General features: G+C 45.2%; 1 protein-coding gene across 1 annotated transcript in view; it reads left to right on the forward strand.

Moving 5' to 3' along the window:
- Positions 1–937: 937 nt before the first annotated feature.
- The window catches only part of PTPN9 (protein tyrosine phosphatase non-receptor type 9), a gene marked incomplete at its 5' end in the record, with an annotated part of 71,540 nt that continues 44,976 nt past the window's right edge, over positions 938–27,501 (forward strand). The window contains one exon of the mRNA XM_084240355.1: positions 938–1,000. Within this exon, the coding sequence (XP_084096481.1) occupies positions 938–1,000 (63 nt within the window). The remainder of the gene's footprint in view (positions 1,001–27,501) is intronic.

Here is a 27,501-nt window from a genome sequence, read left to right on the forward strand (position 1 = left end):
CGAGCCCGCGTGGGCTTTCCCTTCCCCGCGGGCCGCACCCCGCCCCAGGCCCGGCCGGGCCCCGCGCCCCGTCTCCGCCGCGCCGGCCGGAGCGCACGTCCCGCGGGCGGGGGCGCCGGGTCGGAAGCCGTTTCTGCGAGGCACGAAAACGAGCTCCTCCGTGAGGCGCACAGGCCGCGCGAGGCGGGGAGCCCGGGCGTCCCGGCCCGCAGCCCCCCGCGGCGTCCCGCGCGAGCGGCCGGCGGGGGCCGTGGGGTCCCGCGGCGTGAGGGCCGCGGCCCGCGGCCTGAGGGGGTCGAGTCACGCCCGCGCGCCCCCCGCGCGCCCCCCGCCCTCCCGGGCCCGCGCGCGGCCTCCGCCCTCCCCCGGCCGCGGCGCCCCTCCCCCGCTCTCTCTGTCTCCCCCTCCCGGGCGCCCCGGCGGCCCCGCGCGCCGCGCCCGTGAATGAGCCGCTCAGTTTCTCAATGGAGCCGCGGGGGGCCCGGGCGGCGGGGCGGCGGCGGCGCGGGCGCTGAGCCGCGAGGGGGGCGCCTCCCTCGCTCCCGCCCTCAGGCCCCGCGGCCGCCGCGCCCGGGCTGAGAGGCCGCCGCGCCGGTCGGGCCCGCACCGGGGCGCCGCGAGGGAGCGGGCGGGCGGGCTCGGAGGCTTCAGCCGCGGCCGGCCGCTCGGGCCGAGAAAGTTCTGGGCTTCCTCTTCCCTCTCCCCCCGCGCCGCCCGCGCCGCGGCGCTTTCCTCCCGGGCGGAGGCGCGCGGGCCGGGCCGGGCCGGGAGGGTTTCCGCCCGCAGGCGCGCGGCGCTCCCGGGCGGCTTCTGAGGCGGCCGAGGCGGCGGCGGCCCCGCGGCCCGGGCCCCGCCGGCCCCACCATGAGCCGGCCGGCCGGGGGCCGCTGAGGCGCGGGGACGCGTCGGCCGCTCCTGGCCGCGGCGCCGAGGCGCGATGGAGCCCGCGGCCGCGCCCGGGCCCGACATGGCCCCCGAGCTGACCCCGGAGGAGGAGCAGGTAAGCCGGCCGGCGCCGCGCGGGCAGGCCCGGGCCCGAGGCCGGAGGCCGGAGGCCGCGCCCTCGCCGCCCCGGCCCGCGGGGCCCCGCTCCCGGCGACCGCGCCCCGGGTCGGCAGCCCCGAAACCCCCGCGCGCCGCGGGTGCCCCGCTTCCCCCTGCACCCCGGCCGGGCTCCCGGGCCTCGCGGGGCCCCCTCCCCTGTCTGCTGCTGGAAGCCCCGAGAGCCGAGACCCCCCCTCTCCTCCCCGACGCTGGCGGACCCCCGCCCGCCCCCGCCCCCACCCATGGAGGTGTCGCTCCTTCCCGGAAGGGTGTGTGGGGTGTCAGCGGGGAGGACCCCGCGGGCGTTAGCTCCGCGCCCCGGCACAGTGTGAAAGGCTTTGGGGTCCGCAGATGCCCTAGATTGTCGGACGAGCCCCCTCTGGCTTCTCAGCGTGCTGGGCGGGCCTGCGGGCCAGGCTGGACGACCAGCCTCTGCCCCCCAAGTCCCCGGGCTTGACCCCCCGGTTCAGCTCGCCCGGCGGGGCATCCCCGCGCCCCTGCTGCCCTGCCCGCACTGCATCTCGCTGGCTCCATCTTTCTGAGGCCTGCAGTTGGGCTCCATTGTCCCTGGGCGCCCCGTGACCTTCAGTTCCCATAAGGAAGTGCTTGGCGGTGTCATTTGAGGGGCTTGAGTCCGGGAAAAGCCCGGGCCCGGGGAACTTTCCTCTTGCACATTCCTGCCCCGGACGCGGGCCGCCGCGGGGGGCGGGGGGCAGGGGGCGAGCAGCCAGCCCAGCCCGGGCACCCTGCAGCCTTCCCCTGCCTTTTCCTGGGCACTGCCCATGCCGGGCCCTGGCTGCACCAGCAGGCTCTTAGAGGCTGATCCACCTTTAAACAAAACCAAAAAAGCAAAAAACCCGAAGAAAGATGAGCTCTGCGGGTGATCCCTTTCAAGCTCTCCGGTTCTTGTTCCCAAGACTACATTTAGCAGCTCCGTGGCTGGACCGTGGAGACCGCCTGGTTTTAAAAGCGAATATTGGCTACTGGGCGTAAGACCTGCTTTTTTAAAAGCCCTGGACTTTGCTTCTCTTTTGTGAAGATGCCTTTTTTCATGTTTGGCCTCAGACCACAGTCCTGTCTTGTGACGTTTTGCGATAAATCAGCATGGGGAAAAAAATCCAGCTGCTTTATACAAGTGATGGCAACATCCTGGTAACTGCAGTGGGTGTTCATAAAATTTTAGTCAGGGCCTAATGCGAGCAGGTGGCCAAGGAACCCATTGTCAGGATTAGGGAAATACTTAGTACTAAGGTGTGATGTGGGAGGTTCTTTTGCTTCTTTTTCCTTGGATTAGTCAGATTTGAAGTTTCTATGTTTCTAAGACTTAAAAGGCATCAGTATTCCGGGCCTCCCCTGGTGGAGCAGCGGTTGAGCCCTGGGCCCATTCGTTCCCCGGCCACCAGCAAGGGTCCCACAAAAAAAAAAAAAAAAAAAAGAATCAGTATTTCATTATGAAGAAGCCATTAGGTTGCAAGTTAAAAAATTAAAACCAGGGAAAGTAAATTAAAATATTGATAGTAGTAGTTATAGGCATTGACAAGGATTGCATGCAAATAGTAAAACCTATATTAAGATCAAGAAGTTGTGTTGTCTTTAATCATACCTTTTACTACAAAATGTCACCATTTTATACCCATTTCAAAATGTTGACGCAGACATAAAAGCAGCATAGTTCCAATTATGCTCATGCCTGATATTCTCATATTTTTAATTTACTATCACAGAGCTCTCTTAAGATTTCCTTAAAATGTTTAAACAGCAGCAAGTGTGTGTTAGTCTTATCAAAGTGGTCATCATGGGAAATGACATTCATTCCATAATGCTGGCCCATGGCTCACACCAATTTTAGAACTCAGTTGGAATTGGTTTTAAAACTTGTGGCAGAACTTTTTTTTTTTTTTTAAGATTTATTTATTTATGCATACAAGAGCTGGGGTACAGGACAGAGGTGTGGGGAGTGAAAGTGTTGTAGAGCAACCCCGATACAGGACCCACCAGAGACAGAGTGGGGAGCAGAACAGGCAGATTGACCAAAGTTCACTGCTGAGGGGAGCAGCGGGCGAGTCAGGAGAGGTCTGCTGCGCCATGTGGGTTGCTCCCTGGCCGGCCGGGGAATTGAACTCTGTGCTGCAGATGCTGCCAGTTGCTTTATAGGTTGCATCTTAACCCCCTGTGTTGTGGCAGAACTTTTGAAATATTTTCAGTTTGGGAAAAATCTTGTACTTTTTTTTAAAAAGATTTATTTATGTATTCCAGAGCTGGGGTGCAGGCCAGAGGTGCGGGGGAGGGTGTGGGAGAGAGGATTCACTAGTGACAGTGGGGAATAGAACAGGAGGATTGACTGAAATACACTGCTGAGGGGAGCAGTGGGTGAGGCAGGAGAGGTCTGCTTCGCCATGTGGGTCAGGTCCCTGGCTGGGGATTGAACTCATGCTGCGGTGGCTTTGGATAGCTTCATAGTGCTGACACTTAACCCCTTGTGCCCCCACGGAGGCCCAAAAATAAAAAAATCTTGTACTTTTGAGATTTAATTTGATTCCTGGAAATAGCAAAAAAAAAAAAAAAAAAAAATCTCAGAACCCTATTACATAAGGAAAGTAGGGAATAAATATAGATTAACATAGTTCCAGGGAAAAGTGAGATGCTGTTAGCCTCTTTTTGGGGTGTGTAAAACTGCCCTAAATATGTCTCTGCAGCAGGTCCCTCATAAATGCTGTCTCCTGTACAGTCATGTCAATCAGAAGCCCAGTTTTCTTGGACATGTTCTCCCTCAGCTCCTGCATACCTGCGTCATCAGGTTTTCCTCACTATCTCTTGGTTCCATCAACTTCCATCACCAAAAATGAAGCTAGTCCAAGCTCTGTCATCTTTTTTTTTTTTTTTTTCAGATTTATTTATTTATACATACAAGAGCTGGGTTGTAAGCCAGATGTGGAGGGGGTGTGTGTGTGTGAGAGGGAGAGGATTCAGAGAGTGGGGAGCAGAACAGGCAGATCTACTGAAATACACTGCTGAGGGGAGCAGGGGGCGAGTCAGGAGAGGTCTGCTGCTCCATGCCTGGGATTGAGCTCATGCTGCAGTGGTTGACCAGAGCTTGATAGCTTGATAATAGTGCTTCCTTTACTTTAACCCTTGTGCCCCCAGGGAGGCCCCCAAGCTGTGTCATTTTGACAGAACTTTTGTTTAGTATCTGATCCATTTCATTCAAGTGTGAAACTGACATTAAACTAAATCCTCATTTGTAACTTTGATGTTTCTTGCTTTTATTTCACTTCTCAATAATTAGAGTCTGCAATTGAGTTACAAGAAAAAGTATGCCTTGCTTTTAAGGAGCTTACATGAATAGCAACAGTAATAACTGACTGTTTACTGCTTTGAGTCTGTTCTATGCTGGACATTTCACAAACAGGTAATCCTTATAAGGTTGGAATTGTCATCTCATTTTGCAAAGGAGAAAAGTCAGGCTACGGCAAGAAAATTGTCCAAGGTCACATAGCTAGCAAGTGATGGAGCGGATCTAGGTTATTCTGCCTCCACTGCAAATGTGCCCTCTGAAGCATTCTCATGAAATAGTTAGCCAACATAGTAAGATGTCTGGGTGGGTATATAATAGCAAATTTTGTGGCTTTTGGTATTGATATGTGTTTGGTTTTGATGATACTTCCAAAATATGGTTTGAAAAACGCAGAGAGGGAAAAAAGGAAAACCTTTACTCATGCCAATGTGATGCCAGCAGAAACATGTACAGTCTGTACAAGAGATTGTGTTGAAACTACTCTTGGAAAAAGTTTGCTCCTTTAAGATCCAGTTGGCAGCTCTCCATTTTGAGGTATAGTCTCCATAAAAAAAATTTTTTTATATCTTTTTCTTTTGAACAAGAGAAAGAACTGTTGGAACCAAATATAAAGAGTATTATCTCTCCCAAGTAAAATCCAAGATGTTTGTATATCATTAATACAGTTCCCACTTTAATATATTTATGTATAAATATAAATGCCTTTCTCTTAATGGGCTGGCAAAGTTGTAAATTTAGCAGTGGGAAGGGTAATTTTTTTTCTTTTTATTAAAATTTTATTTTTATATTCCCCATACAATTGCAACCCCCCCATTAGACCCCAATCCCTCCCCTCCCGCCCCCCACCCCCCTAAAAAGTGTCTCTGGTTCATAGTTTTTTGTTGATTTTGATTTTCACTTTCTTATAGTTATTCATTTTCCTGGTCCCTTATTTAAGTTTTCTAGATTCCTGCTATGAGTGAGACCATTCAGTATTTTTCTTTTTCTTTCTGGCTTATTTCGCTGAGCATGTTCGAGAAGGGTAATTTCTACCTCTCAGTACTAATACTCATTTGTATTGTTATTTTCTTTATTTTTTTTTATGGGGTCAAGGCCAGAGGGAGGATTCACCTGAGACAGAGTGGGGAGCCAAATAGACGATTCTACTGAAATACACTGCTGAGGGGAGCAGCAGGCAAGACAGGAGAGGTCTGCTGAGCCATGTGGGTTTTCTCCCTGGCTGGGGATTGAACTAATGCTGCAGTGGCTGGCGGTAGCTTGGTAGTGCAAAGACTTTAAAACCCCTGTACCACCAGGGAGGCCCCTTATTGTTATTTTCATTTTACTTTTTTTTTTAAAGATTTATTTATTTATGCATACAAGAACTGGGGTACAGGCCAGAGATGGGGGGGGGTGTGAGAGAGGACCCACCAGAGACAGAGTGGGAAACAGAACAGGCAGATCGACTGAAATACACTACTGAGGGGAGCGGTGGGCGAGTCAGGAGACGCCTTTTGGGTAGCTCCCTGGCCGGGGATTGAACTCCTGCAGTTCAACAGTGGCTTCGGATAGCTTCATGGTGCTGCGTCTTAACCCCTTGTGCCACCAGGGAGGCCCTAAAATAAAGACTTCTAACTAGAATTCTAAAGCTATTTGAATTCAGCAAATAAAGCCTTTTAGGGTCTTTAGGTTTTGCATAGATTTCCCAGTAGAGATTGCTAGGGCAGAATAAAGAGTAGTTTTCTTTTTCTTTTTCTTTTCTTTTCTTTTTTTTAAAAATATATATATTTTAAAGATTTATTTATTTATGTATACAAGAACCGGGGTATAGGCCAGATGCGCAGGAGGGTGAGGATTCACCAGAGACAGAGCGGGGAACACAACAGGCAGACTGATGAAATACACTGCTGAGGGGAGCAGTGGGCGAGACAGGAGAGGTCTGCTTCGCCATGTGGGACCCTTGCAGGCCAGCCGGGATCGAACCCGCGCTGCAGAGGCTGCGGACAGCTTCACAGTGCAGCGCTCAACTGTGTGTGCCAACAGGGAGGCCCCTCTTTTCTTTTTTTTTTTAAAAGATTTATTTATACAAGAACTGTGGTACAGGCCAGATGCACGGGAGGGTGAGAGGATTCACCAGAGACAGAGCAGGATATAGAACAGGCAGACTGAAATACACTGCTAAGGGTAGCAGCGGGCGAGACAGGAGAGGTCTGCTATACCATGTGGGTTGCTCCCCCAGCCGGGATCGAAACCCATGCTGCAGAGGCTGCGGACAGCTTCACAGTGCTGCGCTCAACTGCCTGTGCCACCAGGAAGGCCCAGAGTGGTTTTCTAATGTATTTATGCTTAATTCATATTTTTAAGCCAAAGATGGTTTTAATAACTTATGTAGTGCTTCTATCATATTACAAATCAAGTTTCTTAAAAATTGCTGTGTTTATTATCAAAGCCTTTAAAGAAAATTCCTATTTTAGAGTTAACATTGTTTAGAATTTATAGCATTGTTGTAAGGCTTAATAAGCTAATGCGTATAGAGCATTTATTTATTTATTTATTTATTTATTTATTTTTTGAAGATTTATTTATTTATTTATACAAGCACTGGGTACAGTCAGAAGCACGGGAGGGTGAGAGAATTCACCAGAGCCAGAGCGGGGAGCAGAGCAGGCAGAAGGACCGAAGTACACTGCTGAGGGGAGCAGCGGGCGGCAGGAGAGGTCTGCCGCCATGTGGAACCCTCCTCTGGTGGCCGGGGAGCAGCCGGGGATCGAACCGGCGCTGCAGAGGCTGCGGGCAGCTTCGCAACTCAGCGCTCAACCGCTGCGCCACGGGGGAGGCCCGCGTATAGAGCATTTAGTCTTACAGAGTAATAAGCTTACATAGTAATAAGCACTCAGTGAAGTTAGTCATTGTGATATTCTCTGTTCTTGAATGATGAAAAAAATTCAAGGCAAATTAGCTTAAACCAGTGGGGGAGGGGTTATCCTATTCACCCTGGGGACTATTCCTTAGCATGGATTCTTATGCCGAAAAATAGTTTTCAACTTTATAGTGTAGTTTTCAAAAACTTATTCTGATTCTCTGCTGTGATTTGTGTTCATCTAACAGAATCTTCTGATGCTAAGAATTTAACTGCTTTGCAGTGGACTTCAGAGATTTTGGCATTTTTCCCAAGGGCAGGGGTTTTGTCCTGGTTCTTGTGGCTAAGAACTTCCCTTTTCCCACAGCCTCACATGTCCTGTGCTAAATGTCATCTGCCTCCCCCCAGCCCCCACCCCGGAAGTTACCATATGTCAAGGACCACATGATTCATGGTGTTAAATTGAGGCCTTCCAGAGAGAGAAAGACAAGAATTCTCCTTATTTGTGTTATTGCCAGCCACGAATGGTATTATAATTAGCTATTCAGTAAAATCTAATTTGAATGCGAGGTCTTTATTCTGTTAAGATTTTTGAGCCTATAAAGTGTCTTGCACTTCAGTTTTGTGATTGTTAAGGGATCTGGAGGTGTTCTCCAAGGAACCAACCACTAATAATTATTAATGAATTAAACCGTAAGACATATCCTCCTTTAGAAAGGAGCTATTTTATGGAGGTAAAAGTTAAAACTGATCATAGGTCTGTCCACTTGAGTCCCATTTTCTTACCTTCTTTGTCTTGGAAAAGGCATAGTAATATTGGAATTCTTTAATTTTGTTTTCTAAACATTGAGCCTCATTTTACAGCAGGATGACTAGCCCACTGCCGTGTCAATATTAACTCTGACTAATTTGTTCAGATACTAAATCTTCCAGTTTTAGGCATTTCAGTTATTTTACACTTGTCAGACGGTTGGGCCCTTTCTCCAAATCCATCGCCACCACATGCCCCCTGCAGGCTTCTCCATGCAAGACCACCATGGTTCCCCTTTCTGGCCCCTGGAATGTCACTGTTATTTTATTTCTAACTCTGGAATGGGGAAAGATGTTCCTTGAACAGGTAGTTTAGCCTACGCTCTCTTGATGGAGGGCCTGTACCTACCTCCTGGAACGAGCACTTGTCATCTGAGGGTGACAAGGCCGTCTCAGACGGCTTGGGGCCTGGAGAGGGTGGGGGGTGGTGGGCAGAGCTGAGAAGCCCTGGGGTCCATAGAAAGAGTCCCTTGTTTATTAAGGGTTGGCTGTCTGTTAGGTGCAGACTATAAATGATGATACCAAAACAGAGTAGAGATGAGTTTTCCTTTAGTTTTTGCTTCTGTGGGAAAGCATTCCACTTCACTCTGGAAAACAGCTTCTGTTATATGGACTGCTTTCCTCCGAAATGCCAAACTCTTCCAACACACAGAGGCCCAGCCCAGTTCCTGTCTTATACAGCACTGGTGCCACAGTTTTAATTAGGCTTATGGAATTATTATGAAGTCAGAATTTTTTCTCAGAATTGATGGGCATTTTCTAAAGAGACCCATCTGTGACTTAACACTGAAGTACTTGGCCACCTTAATCCATTAATAGTAGTTGATTGCTGAACAGCTGGCTAATCTTTACCTTTGCATTTGTTTCTGTTTATATCATCATTACAGGATAATATATTGTTATATAGTATGTATATATCATCATTAAAATCAATATTTTAGTATATGTGCTGCCGAAGCGAGCACAAAAATCAATATTTTAAAAAATAGGCATTTTATTTTTTATTTTGGTGGCCTGTGTGGGGACCGAATAAAGTTGGCTTTTATTTATTTTTTAAAGATTTATTTATTTATGCATACAAGAGCTGGGGTGCAGGCCAGAGGTGTGGGGGTGAGAGGATTCACCAGAGACAGAGTGGGGAGCAGAACAGGCAGATCTACTGAAATACACTACTGAGGGGAGCAGCGGGGAGACCGGGGAAGTCTGCTGTACCATATGGGTAGATCCCTGGCCGGCCAGCAACTTGTGCTGCAGTGGCTGGCAATAGTTGATAGCATGGTTTTTAACCCCTGCACCACCAGGGAGGCCTCAAGTGGGCTTTTTAGATTCTGTACAATGACCATAAATTTCTTTTATAATTAACACCAACAATACTTTATAAAAAGTGCTACATGCTATATGCAGGTTTAGGATTATGTTATTAAGTGCTGAAATCCCAGTGTTTAAAGAATAATGTAAACGTGATCTTTTTCTAAAGAGAAGTATCTACACGGAAAAGCTGGGAAGTGATGGTGTAAGTCTTAGGTAAACGTCAGGAATCCCCAGTTTCCTTTGTGGCTCCAGGGTTTTATTTAAAAATTTTTGATCATCCTCTTGTCTCCTTTCCTTAAGAAACTTCCAATGAGACTTGCTTAATTTAAATAACTAAGTCCCTTAGTTAGAAAATGCTCAATAAATAGTGGTGATAATAGCTCTCTTGCCTTCTGTGCTGTAGGAAACTTTTTTTTTTTTCCTCTCAGAAAAGAATAGGAAGAAAAAAATTAAGAATCTGACTGGAGCAATTAAATGGGAGATTTCAAGATGCGAAGGACTTCTAAGAGTTACCTTGCATAAGTAATGTGTCTAAAAAATGGCAGGTAGGCTGCTTGGTCACATTTTATGCTGTCAGTACTTTTTGTACCATTCATTAACTCATTGGTTTATTTCTAAATTATAGATTACCTTTAGGTGCATTGGTACTTTCTTATCTGATGATCTGAAAATGTCTTGTATTTAGAGTACAAACAATGATATTTTATATTATCTTATGTATTTCTTATTTAAATAGCCTGTGTGTCATCCAGTGGGTAGAGGTCAGGAATTCTGCTAAATATTCTGACCACAGCACCTTAGACTGTCTAGCTCGGCCATCCTGACTCTGCTAAACATTCTGTAATATAGTGGACAGCTACCCCATTCAAGAATTATCTGAACCCAAATGTCAGTAATGCCATGGCTGAGAAAGGCTGGTTTATGTCTGAAGAATTAGGAACAGAGTTGCAATTTCCTACATTTAGGTTAAAGATCGGTCTTCTGTTAGCACATTTATTATTTATTCAAATACGTACTCTTGATGTCACATAATGAAAAATTCTAGTGCAAAACTTAGACTCTAGTCTAAAACTTAGACTGGTGAGAATGGCCCATATTAAAAAAAACTGGCAAGGGCCTCCCTGGTGGCTCAAGGGGTTGTCTCAGCTGGATGAAGCTATCTGCAGCCACTGTAGAATGAGTTCAATCCTTTGCCGGTGAGAATCCCATATGACGCCACAGACCTCTCCTGTCCCGCCCACTGCTCCCCTCAGCAGTGTATTTCTCAGTCTGCCTGTTCTGTCTCTGGTGGATCCTCTCACCCCTCCCCCACTTGTGGCCTGTATCCCAGCTCTAGTATGCACAAATAAATAAAATAAATCTTTAAAAAAAAATCTAGCAACAACAGATGCTGGTGAGGATATGGAGAAAAAAGGAACCCTTTTACACTGCTGGTGGGAAACTGGTCCAACCACTATGGAAAGCTGTGTGGAGGTTCCTCAGATTACTAAAAATGGAGTTACCATATGACCCAGTAGTTCCACTTCTAGGAATCTACCCAAAGGAGACAAGAAATTTAATTGGAAGAGAAACCTGCACTCCTGTGTTTCCTGCAGCACTGTCTACAATAGCTAAGATAAGGAAACAACCTAAATGTCCAAAACAGAAGAATGGATCAACAAGATGTGGTACATATACAGAATGGAATACCATCAAAACAGATAAACTCATGCCATTCGCAGCAATGGGTGGAACTAGAAGGGATTATGCTCAGTGAAATAAGTCAGAAGGAAAAAGAAAAATATCAGATGGCTTCATGTATAGGAGGAATGTAGGGAAACCGAGTAAAGGGTCAATATAAAAACAAAAGACAAAATTTGCAGCAAGTATAGGTCTGAGGCACACAGCATGGGAGGGACGGAAGAGCGCAAGGGACTGTGGTGACAGCTCATGCATGAGGTGGTGGTGGGTGATTTATGGGGACTGCACCTGAGAGGAGAAATCAAAAATTGTAAAAAAAAATGAACAATAATGTAAGAAAATAACAAAGTTAAAAAACTCCAGTAACTTAGTTATCTTGCAGCTTAATGGTCACAGAGGGCAATGTGAGCCATTTCCTACAGCCTTTGCAGGCATTTTCAGATCTGGGGAGACTGATTTTTTTTTTTTTAAAGAGTTCTGCTGAACTGCTACTGCAAGCTAGTAGGTACTTTACCAAAAAAAGATTAATTTATGCATACAAAAACTGGGGTACAGGCCAGAGGTGCTGGGGTGAGAGGACTCACCAGAGACAGAGTGGGGAACAAAACAGGCAGACTGACTGAAATACACTGCTGAGGGGAGCAGCGGGCGAGTCAGGAGAGGTCCAGAGAGCTTCACAGCACTGTGCTTAACCCCTTGTGCTACCAGGGAGGCCCAGATATTGGGAGATTTAATATGACAAGAAGAACTCTGCTGAGCCCTGTCATGGGATGACAAATAGTGGGAAGTGTCATTTTTGCTTTCCCTTCCATATGTTTCTGAGTGTTGATGTTTCTTTCCTCAGTGAGTGAGGTGATTATTATAGATCAATCCCTTTTTTTACGTGGAGAGGAAAGTTTACAGATCAGAAATAGAAATAGTTTTTTTCATTCATTCAACAGTCATCTTGTCTATTGCTGACTACCCAGGTGTTTTTTTTTTTTTTTAATATGTGCCATTCTCACTGGTGTAAGATGGTATCTCATGGTAGTTTTGATTTGCATTTCCCTGATTACAAGTGATGTTGAACATTTTTTCCTTTTTCTCCACACCCTCGCCAATATTTGTTGTTGCTAGTTTTTTTAATATGTGCCATTCTCACTGGTAGGTTGTTTTTTTTTTTTTTTTTATAAAGATTATTTATGCACACAAGAGCTGGGGTACAGGCCAGAGATGCAGGGGGTGAGAGGATTCACCAGAGACAGAGCGGGGAATAGAACAGGCAGACTGACTGAAACACACTGCTGAGGGGAGCAGCGGGCGAGACAGGAGAAGGCGAGACAGGAGAGGTCTGCCACACCATGTGGGGAACTCCCTGGCTGGGGATCACACTCATCTGCAGAGGCTGCAAGCAGCTTCATAGGTTGCGTTTTAACCCCTTGCACCACCAGGGAGGCCCTGTGTACCAGGTTCTTATTCAGCATGGATTGGGGGCTCTCTGTCCTTGAAGAATCGCCCTCTAGTTCTAAGTAGTTTGTAAATTGTTGGGTACCCTCCAAGGAGGAGGACCTTTTATGCACTGCGAGGGCAGGGACTCTTCTCTGCATTCTTAGTGCACATTATGAGAGCTCAGAATGTTTGCTGAAGAATAAGTGAAACTGTATTGTAATTATTCCTTGCACAGCCCATAAAGTGGGTATTGTTCTGCTTAGGAGGATTAGGATGTAGGGATGATGTTCAGAGGCTTCCAGTAATTTACCGAGGAGGCAGCACTGGACTCAGACTCTTCTGAGTAAATGCAGTGCTCTCTCCAGCAACCTTCCTCTGTCTTAACCACATTTCCAACCACTTGTTTCTATGTGTTTCTTTCTATATACAGACATACCAGAAATAGCTTGTTCTTGGCATTTATGGGTTGAAATTCCTATTTTAAGCCATCCATGTTTCTCTAAAGAGATGTGGCTGCATTGTTCCTAGCTGCTTACTGTACTGTGTTTATGAAATAAATGATATATTTTAATGGGATTAGTGAATTTGAGGGTTTATATAGGTCTCTAACTGTACCTCAGAAGGTCCTAGGTCTGTCTGCCCTTCACCTTTATAAAAATCTCTCTTTAGAGATTAGTCAGGATGGCTAAGGTGACCCATGAAGCCAAAGGCTAAATGTCTGCTTATACCTTCTTTGGGTAGAGAGGAACATAGGCAGTAAAACCCAGAGGTCTTAGTCAGTTTTGCAGAGTTTGCCAGAAGAGCTCTGAGAGGTAGAAAATAGTATCTGAGAAAGAGAAGTCTAAATTTGATGCGATGGCGATGGTGATAAAAGTATGCTATGATTGGGCAGTGAAGGGGTTAGAGATTCACTGAAGGGGGGCAAAAATGACCTAATGACCCAAAAGGTCTCTGTCTGGAATCCCTGGACTCAGGCCTCTATGTTGGAGATGTGGTAAAGGAGCTGGGTGATACATGGAAGAGCTTATGTGATTGGAATAGCCTTATGACAATAAGATCGCAAAGCTGGAGGATGTGAAATTGTCTACTGTAAGTTGGAAGGCACAAAGATTGAAAGTTTGGAAGGTACAAAGTTGAAAGTTTAATGACACAAAGGATCCCTTTGAAATCAGGAAAAAGTTAGAAGACAAAGACAATGAAGAGGAAGAATAAAATGTTCCTTATGAATGACCTTAGAGTGGGGGAGCTAATAAACACACCTCTCATCTGAGTTGTGCCTCTTGCCCTCAGTAAGTTTACACAATTGGATCATCAAATCTCAAAGTGATTTAGGAACTGTCAGTGATTTGCATGAAGCGACCATGGTTGTCCTGGGCATCCTGAAATTGTATCAAAGTTGTACACATTGACCAGTGTTTCTAAAATTTAAAGATGCGAGTTGTATGTGCACTTTGCTGTTAGTATGACAAGGCATCTGACAGATGTTTTCTGTCAGGCCTCCCCTGGTGGCACAGCGGTTGAGCACTGGGCTGCGAGGCTGCAGCCTCCGCAGCGCCTGTTTGTTCCCCGGCCTCCGGCGAGGGTCCCACCAAAAAAAAAAAAAAAAAGTTTTCTGTCCTTTTCTCTTCAATTTGTAAGGTGGTGTTAAATGTGTGGTTATCAGCTAGAAATCCTGAGTTATCAACTGTACATTGATATAGTTTATAAAAAGAAGAAAAGAGGGACCTCCCTGGTGGCGCAGGCGGTTGAGCGCCACGCTGTGAAGCTGTCCGCAGCCTCTGTAGTGTGGGTTCGATCCCGGCCGGCCGGCAAGAATCCCACATGGCGCAGCAGACCTCTCCTGTCTCGCCTGTGGGTGCAACAGAGGACTGGTGCGCCATGTGGGATTCTCGCCGGCCGGCCGGCTGGGATCAAACCCGCGCTGCAGAGGCTGCAAACAGCTTCACAGCGTGGCGCTCAACTGTCAACTATTTTAAACTAAATATTTCACCTGTGAGATCCAATTGTAGTCTACTCTAGAAGAAAAAGGAATTTTCTATGTAGGACAAAGCACCGGATATTATGTATTGTAATGAACCCTTCTGTATAGCATCTTCCTCCTTACATACCTCGCTGATTCCCAGTTTAGTCCTGGGAATGAATTGAAATATTGTTGACACAGAGCAGTAATTGTCAAAGTGTAGTCTCCGGATGAGCAACATGATCATTCTCTGGGAGTTTGCTACAAATGCAGATATTCAAGTCCTACCTAGACCTGCTGAATCAGAGGTCCAAGGAGTGAGTTCAGTAATACCTATTTTAATGACTCTCCAGGTGACTGCTGAAATTTGAGAACTGATGGCCCAGAAAAGAATAGGGTGCTGATGTGTTGGTCTGGGAACCCTTGAGGGTGGGTTTAGGCATTGAGGCTTCTTCAGGAAAGAAAGACATGGGTTTACAAAGTGGCTCTGGAATTCTAGGTATAAAGCCAGCCTGAACTGAATAAAGCTCTAGGAATCATCTGATTCTGGACTAGAACTGTACTGTTTCATGGGAGAGGAACTGTAGGGAAAAGTTCTCAAAGACTGCCATTTACCAAGGTTTCTTTCTGTGTAAGAAAGAGCAGAGAAATTGAGAACTAGAAGTGGACCAGGATGTCTGTATGGTGAAAACAAGGCTTTCAGACACCCGATGTCCACTGCAGATGGCATTCCCTAGAGAGATGCTTGGCTTCCAAGGGAGAACTGAATGAGAGGAGACACAGGCTGTTCTGATCCAGCCAGGAAAACCTGCCCACTTTGACAAGACTATTCCATAGGGAAGCTCGTGTTACTTCAATGTAGGTTGTCCTGAGAATCTAGACCTCGGGGTTACCAGATTTCACTGTTAGGGTCTTGCCAGTTCTAACTGGAATTGAAAACACAGGGATTGTGGTGAGAGTGACTGGACTGCAGGCAGCTTTTCCTGCCTTCATTCTTTGTAGGTTTGCAAATGGCCTCCTAGGTTCAATGAACGGATTTACCTGTACTGTTTTATGAACATGAATAGGTTTGTCCTTGAGTTTATCTGAGAAAGAGTCTTCTTGAATTTGTAAGTATTGATTCAGAGTTTGAAATAGTTGAGGTCTGGGATGACTCACTGGCCTCATTGCACGTCCTGACTTGCTGTACCCATTTGAGGGAAATAATTGAGCTGTGGATCATGGATACTTTCCAGAAGAGTTCAGGTTTCTTGAGTTTTAACAAAATGTCAGAATTAAGTTACCTGGGGCATATGTGTGGGATTTGGTCTCACAAAGAAAGCAGGGGGCCAGTTAAATTTAGTATAGATTAGCACAGCAGGTCTAATCTACAGGCCAGGGTCAGATTAGTAGCAGGCCTGACTAGCCAATTAGCCAATCCTGGAGTTTTACTAAAACTCATAAGGTTACTCCTATCAGATCCATGTTTTTTTTTTTTTTAAATATATATATATATTGTAGAAGAACTGGGGTATATATTGAGGTGTGAGGGGTGAAAGGATTGACCACAGATAGAGTCAGGAGCTTCACCACAGTGGATCCACTGAAATTCACTGCTGAGGGGAGCAGCAGGGGAGACAGGAGAGGTCTGCTGCGCCATGTGGGTTGCTCCCTGGCCAGCCGGGGATCGAACTCGTGCTGCAGAGGCTGCGGATTGCTTCATAGTGTGGTGCTTAACCCCTTGTGCCACCAGGGAGGCCCAGAGCCTCCTTTTTTTGAACTCCGTTCTAGCCCATTGTTGCATCCTGCTTTGATCTTTTTAGGTTCACAGTTCTGTTCTATAATGTATTTGTTCTCTTAGCTAAGGGGCCTCATCTTAATATAGTTAGCATGACTGTGTCCTTATCTGTTATTTGTAGTGATGGGACTGGATCAGGGATGGATGCAGAACAAATAAAAGGAAAGCACAGGCTTTAGAGTCAGCCTTGATTTTAGAATCTTGTTTGAATTCTCACAAGTAGTATGACTTGGCAAGGTCTTTAACTTGTTTGTGCTGCCATTACCTCATATATAAAATGTCTTAGTGCCTACAAATGGGTTTGTTGGAAAGGTTGAATAAAACATGGATGCAGAGTACTCATGGCCCGTGACTAGAGGTGATCAATAAACCTATGTTTCTTGTCTCCCTCCTTTCGGGGAATTCCGTTAAAATCTTTACTTATGTTAACTCCCCCATTCCCTTTTTTTTTTAAATTTATGATCTGGTTGTTTATTGTTTCCTGCAGGACTGTCTTGTGGCCCACTGTGGCAGCACACTTAGCCTTAGAAGGAGTGGTTAGGCACTGGACATATGCTTTAGGTAATTATGAGTGAGTCGCTTTCTGCTTCAGTTTCATAATATATACAGTGTGAATAATAATAATACCTACCATAAAGAGTTGTGGGGCCTCCCTGGTTGCACAGGGATTGGAGTCTAGTGCTGTCAAGCTGTTGCCAACCACTGTGGCATGAGTTCTATCCCTAACCAGGGAGCTGGCCCACATGCAGCAGACCTCTCCTGTCTCGCCCACTGCTCCCCTCAGTGGTGTATTTCAGTGGATCTGCCTGTTCTGTTCCCCACTCTGTCTCTGGTGACACCTCTCACCCCCCCCCCCATCTCTGGCCTATTCCCCAGCTCTTGTATGCATAAATAAATGAAATAAATCTTTAGGGGAAAAAAGGAGTTGTTAAGAGGATTAAATACATTAATATATATGAAATCCTTCAGTGTCTGGTGGCTAGTGTTGTTAATCTTTGCTACTATTATTTGTGACACACAATACGCATACTTTGTAGGATTATTATGAGAAGTGAATGAAACAGTGTCAACTGCTGAACATTTACCCTGCAAATCTGTATAACAAATTAATAGAATGAAATCTTCTGTCTGCAAAGATATCATGAGCTGCTCATCAGATGCTTTGAAGTGTCGATCTGTTCTATGTGCAGAATTGCCTGGCACCTTGTGAAAATGCAGATTCTGATTCAGCAACAACCAGATAGTGCCCATTGCTGATACTCTAGCTGATGCCTGGGCTGCTGGGCTGCAGACCCCACTTTGAGGGGGTGTATTTATATTCCTTTACTTTTTAGTCCAGGTGGTAATCTTTCCTGATAGACTTGTTTTCAGTAAATCACTTCTGGTTATCATTACTCCTCTTTCTACAACCTCAAAACCCACCTCTTAAGTACTTATTTATTATTTATTTTATGCATGGAAGAGCTGGGGTGTAGGCCAGAGGTGGGAATGGGGGAGTGAGAGGATTCACCAGACACAGAGCGGGGAACAGAACAGGCAGACTGACGAAATACAGTGGCAAGACAGGAGAAGTGTGCTCGCCATGTGGGTTGCTCCGAGGCCGGCAGGGATTGAACCGGCACTGTAGAGGCCGCGGACAGCTTCACAGTGCTATGCTCAACTACCTGTGCCACCAGGGAGGCCCTTCCTTTGTCTTTTTTAAATGTTCTTTTTTTTTTTTTAAAGATTTATTTATTTATGCATACAAGAACCAGGGTACAGGCCAGATGTGCGGGAGGGTGAGAGGATTCACCAGAGACAGAGCTGGGAGCAGAACAGGCAGACTGACTGAAATACACTGCTGTGGGGAGCAGCGGGCAAGACAGGAGAGGTCTGCTGCGCCATGTGGGTAGCTCTGTGGCCTGCCAGGATCAAACTTGCACTGCAGAGGCTGCGGACAGCTTCACAGCGCTACGCTCAACCTCCTGCGCCTCCAGGAAGGCCCTCTCTTCCTCTGTACATGTATGTTTCTGAGTGTTCTTTTAAACTGTATAGTCAGTGGAGAATGGGCACACTAGTCTCTGCAGATTTTCCCCTTTAAATTTTTTTTTTTTAAAGATTTATTTATTTATTTATACAAGGACTGGGTACAGTCAGAAGCGTGGGAGGGTGAGAGAATTCACCAGAGGCAGAGCGGGGAGTAGAGCAGGCAGAAGGACCGAAGTACACTGCTGAGGGGAGCAGCAGGTGGCAGGAGAGGTCTGCGCGCCATGTGGGACCCTCCTCCTGTGGCCGGGGAGCAGCCGGGGATCGAACCAGCGCTGCAGAGGCTGCGGGCAGCTTTGCAACCCAGTGCTCAACAGCTGCGCCACCGGGGAGGCCCATTCCCCTTTAATTTTTCAATTGGTATTGTTCTCATTAATTGCATAATTGATCCTTAGACTCTCATTTTGAGGATTTAAAAATTTTAAAAATGCCTGTATGTATTCAGAGTTTTACTTTACAAGATTTTAATTTTGTGACAGTTACTTTTGTTATTGCCTTTTGATTTTTTTTTTTAGTTAAAAAAGCTTCATTTTTAATTTAGTGTTTTCTGACTCTGGGCTGTGTTTTCAACACTTTCGCAGTGATTTTCAGCTGCTCTGTGTGGAAATCCCGCTTGAGCCTGCCATGGGCACACTTGGCTCACACAGAGCCACTGTCGGCCCCACTGGCAGGTTTTTCATTTCATTTCATTTTATTTTATTTTATTTTATTTAAATATTTTATTTTATATAATTCTTACATCTTTTTTCATCTTTGCACAATGTATGCATTTTCATTTTGGTTATATTTCCCATACAATTGTACCCCCCCACTTATTTTGACACTAGTCCTTCCTCTCCCCACCCCTCCCTCTCCCCCCAGGTTTTTCATTTTAGACGCCTCTTAGGAACGTTGGGTCTCACAGTATGAGCTCCTCGAAGTTGGCCTGGCCGGCACTGCTTGCGGAGGGTGGTGCTCTCCCAGCCTTCTTGGTATGAAAGTCCACAGTCCTCTTACCAGGGGTTTGGACAGCCAGGTGGTCTTAGAGGCTGTGTTGTGGGGTAGTCTGGGACGGTCTGCCAAAGGCTGGACCATTCTGAATGCCTCTGGACACCGTCCCCCGAAGAGTGAAATCTATTTTTTTTTTAAAGATTTATTTATTTTTATTTATACAAGCACTGGGTACAGTCAGAAGCGCGGGAGGGTGAGAGAATTCACCAGAGCCAGAGCGGGGAGCAGAGCAGGCAGAAGGACCGAAGTACACTGCTGAGGGGAGCAGCGGGCGGCAGGAGAGGTCTGCGCGCCATGTGGGACCCTCGCCCGGTGACTGGGGATCGAACTGGCTCTGCAGAGGCAGCGGGCAGCTTCGCAACCCAGTGTTTAACCGTTGCGCCACTAGGGAGGCCCTGAAATCTACATTTTTAAAACCTTGTAACAGTGGATAAAAATGTTGGCTCTCCAGAGTGAAAACCTGACTTCTGATTCAGGTGCCACTACTTTTGTTTTTTGGAGAACTTGGGCAGGTTAGTTAACAGTTGGAAATCTTAGTTTCTTAGTCTGTAATACGGGGCTGAGACTTTGACCTATTCTAGGGCCATTGAGAGAAACTGATAATTCTTGTAAGACTCTGTGTCCAACTTGGGATTAGAACTCAACACCCATAACAAATATTAGTTATTATTAATAGCTTTTTAGTTTTAAAGGTCTGGTGTTAAAGGTTTAACTGAGTGTAGCAAGGCGTACATAATGCCGCACAGATTGCCCAGTATTAGATCCTGTAAGGTAGGCAGGTATTCTCTTTTTTTGGATCAGAAAACTTAGGCATGCAGAATTTAGACTGGCCTGCAGGTATTTGCAGAACTGTCTTTAATCCTGGATTACTGGGGCCAGTCTAGGGCTGGGGCAGGTCTAGGATTTGCTCTCTGACCACCTCTTCTGACAACACTTAGCCTTTGACTCTCACACTTTCAAAAATTACGTGGTTACTTTCTCAGTTTTCATACATTCAATTTTCAACTGTTCTGTCTTGGTCTGGATTAAGTTCATCCATCCTTGTAGAATAAAACTGGGAATAAAGGCCTCCCTGGTGGCACAAGGGGTTAAGTCTCAGTATGATTAAACTATCGGCAGCCACTGCAGCATGAGTTCAATCCCTGGCCACATGGGAAGCTAACCCACATGGCTCAGTAGACTTCTCCTGTCTTGCCTCTGCTCCCTTCAGCAGTGTATTTCAGTAGATCCGCCTGTTCTGGTCCCCACTCTGTCTCTGGTGAATTCTCTCACCACCCGCTCCTCTGGCCTGCACCTCAGTTCTTGTATGCATAAATAAATAAAATAAATCTTTTTAAAAATTAAAAAATAAACTGGGATAAATATTTATCAGATTTTCTATGCCATACTAATTTAAGGTACATGTGATACCCAGCAATAAAGGTGCTTGAAGTTCTCTATCTCTGACTTCATTATCGCCATGCCACTTTTGGCATCTGGGTCAGGAAAACAATTCATAGTCTCCGTTATTGAGCAGACTGAAGGGTGTTCCAGCAGCGTATCACATCCATTATTCTCTCATTCTCAGCCTCATTCAGATACTCTTTTGAGTGGTTTGTGGATTTCAATTGGGGAGTATCGTTGTGAGACACACTGCCACCCCACATCCCCTTTTAAGACTTGAATGAGATTTGTCTGCCCATTGGCCTACTACCTTTACAAGTCCACTAAGCTCAGATTTTCATGGACAAGGGCCTTGTCTCTGTATCTTATTTACTTTATAAAATTCATAAAACTTTTTTTTTTTAAAAGATGTATTTATTTATACATACAAGAGCTGGGTACAGGCCAGAGATGTGGGGGGTGAGAGGATTCACCAGAGACAGTGGGGAGCAGAATAGGCAGACTGACCAAAGTACACTGCTGAGGGGAACAGCGGGCGAGACAGGAGAGGTCTGCTGTGCCATGTGGGTCGCTGCCTAGTGGGCTGGGGATTGGACTCGTGCTGCAGAGGCTGCTGATTGCTTCATAGTGCGGTGCTTAACCCATTGTGCCACCAGGGAGGCCCTAAAATTAATGAACTTTATGTTTATTTTGGATATGTCTTACAGATGTCTGAAGTCAAAATTTGGCAACTTAATTCTCAGATTTTTTTTATCTGAAAATTTTTTCATGGTGGGAACAGATTGCTCAGTCTTTTCTCTTCACAGGCAGGACCCATTGCTTATCTCTCTTTCTCTTGGGCAGATGTGTGTCCCCACCATTGTTTTTTAAGATTTATTTATTTATGCATACAAGAACTGGGGTGCAGGCAGAGGCAGACACTGCTGAGGGGAGCAGCGGGCGTGACAGGAGAGGTCTGCTGTGCCATGTGGGTCACCTTCCTGGCCCCAGGGATCGAACTCGTGCTGCAGTAGTTGCGGATAGCTTCATAGTGCTGACGCTCAACCTTGGAGAGCTTGAGCAGCTCCATGGCACCCTGCTCATAGGGGGCAAAGCCACGCACCTCCCAGATCATTTCCGGCAGGGACATGGTGTGGTTGGTGAGGCTTTGCCCTGGCTTGCTCACGTTCTTGGTCACCTTGTCATCTTTGTTGAGACTGACGACACTGGGGTAGTGCAGAGCCACAGCTGCTGCAGTGCAGGGCTCAAATATTTTGTCACTTAATAGACATTATTGTAATTGTTATTATTTATTATCATTACTGTTCTCTTGTCATCCCTGATAATCTTTCCCAGTTTTACCCAGAATTTTTTTTCTTTTCCTCAGTTTTCAGCTCTCATAATCAGATTGGCAAGTGTTCAGTTAAGTATGCAATTGTGAGCATGAAAAACTTGGCCCCTGCACTTCCTTAAGCTTACAGTCTAATGGGAGCAGATGGACAATAAGTTTTTAAAATAGTGTGCTTGGCTGGAAGACAGTAAAATGTTCTAAGATGAAGATGTAGGATTTAGACTGACATCTAGGGCCTCTCTGGTGGCACAGGCGTTAAGGTCTCAGTGCTCTCAAGCTACCGCCAGCCACTGTGACGTGGGTTTGATCCTCGACCAGGGGGCTGACCCACATGGCGCAGCAGACCTCTCCTGCCTCGCTCGCTGCTCCCCTCAGCAGTGTATTTCAGACTGCCTGTTCTGTTCCCCACTCTGTCTCTGCTGAATCCTCTCACCACCACACCTCTGGCCTATACCTCAGTTCTTATATGAATAAATAAAAATAAAATAAATCTTTAGACTGACATCTAAGCGGTGGATAGGAGTAAGCCAGGTTTGGTAATAGGGGAAGGGAAGAATGTTCCTGCATGATCTGCAGTCAACTCCAATTTGAGAGCTATTCACATTCCTTCTTTCTTTTTTAAAGTCTCACCATTAATTGGAAGAAGAAACAAAAATTGTTATTAAAGACTTCCCATACCTCCTCCTCCTCCTCCAAGTTCTTAGAAAGACTTTCCAGATTTCTTTTGGTTGTGTGGGTCAATCCCTTGGTAACCAGCTGGAGTGGGTAGCAGTTGCTGTCAGCCTTCATCGTCTCCCTCATGGAGAAGACCACCCCAGCCGTGGTCTCCCTCTGGGAACCTGGGTGACTGCTCTTGCTGGAGACTGAGGAGCTTTCTGTAGATTATCCAGATTTCTGTTTTTCTTCTGTGTTGCATTCTCTTGCCCCTCAACCTCTCCTGGAGAAGTTAAAAATGTTTATTTCTTTGTTTTCCTTCATTATTGAATTACTTCCTTTATGGACTCTAGAAGTTAGTGATCCTCTTTGATAACCTTTGTCTGGAGCATGGTTAAGCCTGAGAGGAGAGATACAAGCTTGATTTTAGTAAACATGATACTGGTAAATGCCTTCAGCAGGAGGCCCAGTTGGCACAATTCCACCATTGCCTTGGTGCATCCGCATTCAGTGCTAGGGATTCACAAGAGCAGCTATAATCTGCCCCTTTGCAGAGTGCCGTGATGTGTTCTCTTTGGCACTATGTAGATTATCAACAAACTTGATCATTTGGTGGCATAGTTTAAAAATTATTTTCAAAGTATTCCATTCAGAAACCCCTAGCACTGTATATACACGTATATTAAAAACTATATAATTAATATATTTTTTGAATAGATAATGTTGTCACATGATTTAAACTTAAGTTACAAAAAAGTTATGGTAAATATTCTCCCTCACACATGTCTTTCAGTCCCATCTATTTTTCCTCTGAGACAACCAATGTTACCACCTTGTATCTCCTTCCAGAATAAATTTGTGCATAGACAAATGTATGACATATTTTATCTGATAAGATGAATGATATGTGTCTGTGTTTCTTAAGGCCACTTAGTGGAGTAGAAAGGCTAGGATTTGAAAAGAGTTGCATTCAAACCTTAAAACCTCAGCTCTGACATTTATTAGTTGAGTAACCATGGGTTACTTTAAACAAGTAAGGCTGTGTGCTTTGTGGTTAATAATATTTAATTTTGGGGCCTCCCTGGTGGCACAGGGGTTAAAGACAGTGCTGTCAAGCAATTGGCAGCCTCTACAGCATGGGTTAGATCCCCAGCCAGCCAGGGAGCTACTCAAATGGCACAGCAGACCTTTCCGGTCTCCTCGCTGCTCGCCTCAGCAGTGTTTTTCAGTCAGTCTGCCTGTTCTGTTCCCTACTCTATCTCTGGTGAATCCTCTCACCCTACAGTGCATCTGGCCTATACCCCAACTCTTCTATAAACAAACAAACAAACAAACAAATAAATAGATAAATAAATCTATCTTAAAAAAAAGATATAAAAAGTTTTGAATGCCTACAGTGCAAGCTTCTTGCTGGATGCACATGTGTTTGTTTTTTTAATAGATTTATTTTTTATTTATACAACAGCTAGGGTACAGGCCAGAGTTGCGGGAGGGTGAGTGAATTCACCAGAGACAGAGCGGGGAACAGAACAGGCAGACTGACGAAATACACTGCTCACGGGAGCAGCGGGCATGACAGGAGAGGTCTGCCTCACCATGTGGGATTCTCCCTGGCCGGACGGGAATCGAACTGTTGCTGCGGAGGCTGCGGACAGCTTCACAGCACTGCGCTCAACCCGCTGTGCCACTGGGGAGGTCCCGGTTTTACAAATTAATGTCATGTTGAGGGTGTTTTAGTGTTTATAACAGAAAACACTTTGACTGCATAGTAATCTGTTGTATAGACATTCCATAATTTGTTAATTAGCTTATTGCTGGTCATTTTGGTTCTTTTTTTTTCCTTTTTCTTCAGCACTTGGCAAGTTTATTGAGGAAAGGAGAACAAGGGAAGAGAGATGCGTGCATAGACACAGGCGGGCAATCTTAAAGAACAAGAACTGCCAATTTAGGTTATTTCTAATATTTTGCTATAAGCACCAGTGCTCTCTGCAGTGAATTTCCATATATCTGTTATCAATGCAGCATTGTTCCTACTGGTAAAATATTAGAAACATTAGAAAATGTTTAGAAATATAAAACATTAGGGCCTCCCCGGTGTCACAGCGGTTGAGCGCTGGGTTGCGAAGCTGCCCGCAGCCTCTGCAGCGCTGGTTCGATCCCCGGCTGCTCCCCGGCCACCGGAGGAGGGTCCCACATGGTGTGCAGACCTCTCCTGCCGCCCGCTGCTCCCCTCAGCAGTGTGCTTCGGTCCTTCTGCCTGCTCTGCTCTCCGCTCTGGCTCTGGTGAATTCTCTCACCCTCCCACGCTTCTGACTGTACCCAGTGCTTGTATAAATAAATAAAAATAAATCTTTAAAAAAAAAGAAATATAAAACATTAGAAATATTAGAAAATGTATATCTCTGTATTGTGATTTTTTTTTTGTATACTAGATACCTAGAAATGGTGGTGTTTGCACATTTAGAACTGTGCTTAAAATAACTACCAAGGAATCCAAATTGGAAAAGAAAGAAGTGAAACTCACTATTTGCAGATGACATATTAATATACTTAGAGAAACCAAGAGACTCTACCAAAAAAAAAAGGTCTAGAAATAATAATACAGAAAGTAAAAGGATACAGAATAAGTACACAAGGCAGCTCTCCAGTCTGCCTGTGACTATGCCTTTTCCTAATAAACCTGTCCCTTTAATATGTTAAAAAAAAAACAAAACACCAAAATCAATACGCAAAATCAGTTGCATTTGTTGTATGCAAACCGTGTATCAGAAGAAAGGGAAATAGGGAATAGAATCCATTTACAATCATGCCAAAAGCATGAAGTACCTGGGAATAACTAAAGGACCTGAATATTGAAAATTATAAAATTTTGTGAAAGGTAGTAAAAGAACTGAAAAGATATCCCATGTTCATAGGTTGGGAGAATTAGCATCATTAAAATGGCCCCATTACCAAAAGCAATTTACAGATTCAATACCTATCAAAATACCAATGACTTTTTTTTCTTTTTTTTTTTTTTTTTACGATTTTGTTTTATTTTTGTGTAGAAGAGCTAGGGTGTAGGCCAGAGGTGCTGGGAGGGGGAGGATGTGTGAGAGAGGATTCACCAGAGACAGAGTAGGGAGCAGATTATGGAATGTCTATACAACAGACTACTATGCAGTCATCAAAGTGTTTTCTGTTATAAACACTAAAACACCCTCAACATGGCATTAATTTGGATCCATTAAAATATACTGCTAAGAGGAGTAGTGGGCGAGACAGGAGAGGTCTGCTAGGCCATGTGTAGGTTAGCTCCCTGGCCAGGGATCAAACTCAGAAGTAATGGTGATAGCACTGAGACTTAACCCCTAGGCTACCAGGGAGGCCCCAATTACTTTCTTCAAGAAATAGAACAAACAATTATCAAATTTATATGGACCTACAAAAGGCCCTACAAAAGCTAAAATAATCCTGAGAGAAAGAAAAAAAGGCAGTATCACACTTCCTGACTTCAAACTATACTATATAGCAACAGTAAGCATAACAGTAAGGTACTGGAACAAAAACTCAAACCAGTGGAATAGAATTGAAAGCCCAGATATAAACCCATACAAATATGGACAGTTAATCTTTGACAAAGCAGCTATGGCCATACAACGGTGTTGGGAAACATGGTAACCACTTGCAAAAAAATAAAACAACACCGATACCAATATAAAACTTAATTCAAAGTGGATTAAAGATCTAGATATAAGAACTGAAACCATAAAGTACTTGAAAGAAAACATAGGGGACACCAAGAGCCTCTACCACAGGATATCTACCACAAAGATTTATTTGGGGCCTCAACCCCAATGCCAAGGGAAACAGAACCAAAAATAAATGAGACTACATTAAACTAAAAAGATTTTGTACCTCAAGCGAAACCACCACAAAAACAAAAAGACAACTTACAGAATGGGAAGACATATTTACATATCACACATCTGACAGACAGCTAATCTTTAAAATTTACAAAATTTTTATATAATCTAACAACAAAGAAACAACCCAATTGAAAAATGGGTAAAGGACCTAAATAGGTACTTTTCTAAAGACATTCAGATAGCCTACGGACATATAAAAATTTGTTCAACATCATTTATTAGAAAAGAAATGCAAGTAAGGCCTAACCCCTTGTGGTGGCATAAGGGGTTAGGCACTGCACTATGAAGCAATCCGCAGCCTCTGCAGCACGAGTTCGATCCCCGGCCTGCCAGGGAGCAACCCACATGGCACAGCAGACCTCTCCTGTCTCGCCCGCTGCTCCCCTCAGCAGTGTTTCAGTCAGTCTGCCTGTTCTGCTCCCTACTCTCTCTGGGGAATCCTCTCACCCCCGCACCTCTGACCTACACCCCAGTTCTTATTAGAATTCCATAGCACTCAACTCATATCTCTGTCCTAGAACTTACCGAATTATGTGATGATGATCTCCTTATTTAAATGACTGAAAACTGCTCAGAGTAGGAACTTTAGTTTTTAAATGGTCTTCTCAAGGACACTATACTGCTTAGCACAGAGTAGGCCCTCAGCAAGTTCTTACTGTGAGTGCTTCACTGACTACATGACTGATGCCTGAAAGAGACTCCGCTTTTCTGCTTCCTTGAAGGGGGTACTGCTGCTGCTAGGCATGGGAGAGGGGCAGAGAGGAATGATTCTCTGAACTAAAACATTGTATACTTGAATAATCCTCTCCTTCCTTCCCCCGGGGATGGTTTCTTTTTGTGCTAGTTGTGGGGACATGTATATATTTCAGTATTTTTCTGTTAACTTTAGTTTTAGGATTATTTAAAACATGAAAACAGCTGTGTAGGATGATGGGACTATGAGTGATGCTGGATAGCCAGCCCCTTGCCTAGCCCATCTCAAAATTGTAGCTTTTGTTTCATAAAATAAGAACTTTTTTTAGACCTTTTCTTTCCCAGATGCATTAAAACCCTATTTAAGAAAGTAC

Source organism: Talpa europaea (assembly GCF_964194135.1).
Source record: "Talpa europaea genome assembly, chromosome: 8".
NCBI classification, from domain to species: Eukaryota; Metazoa; Chordata; class Mammalia; order Eulipotyphla; family Talpidae; genus Talpa; species Talpa europaea.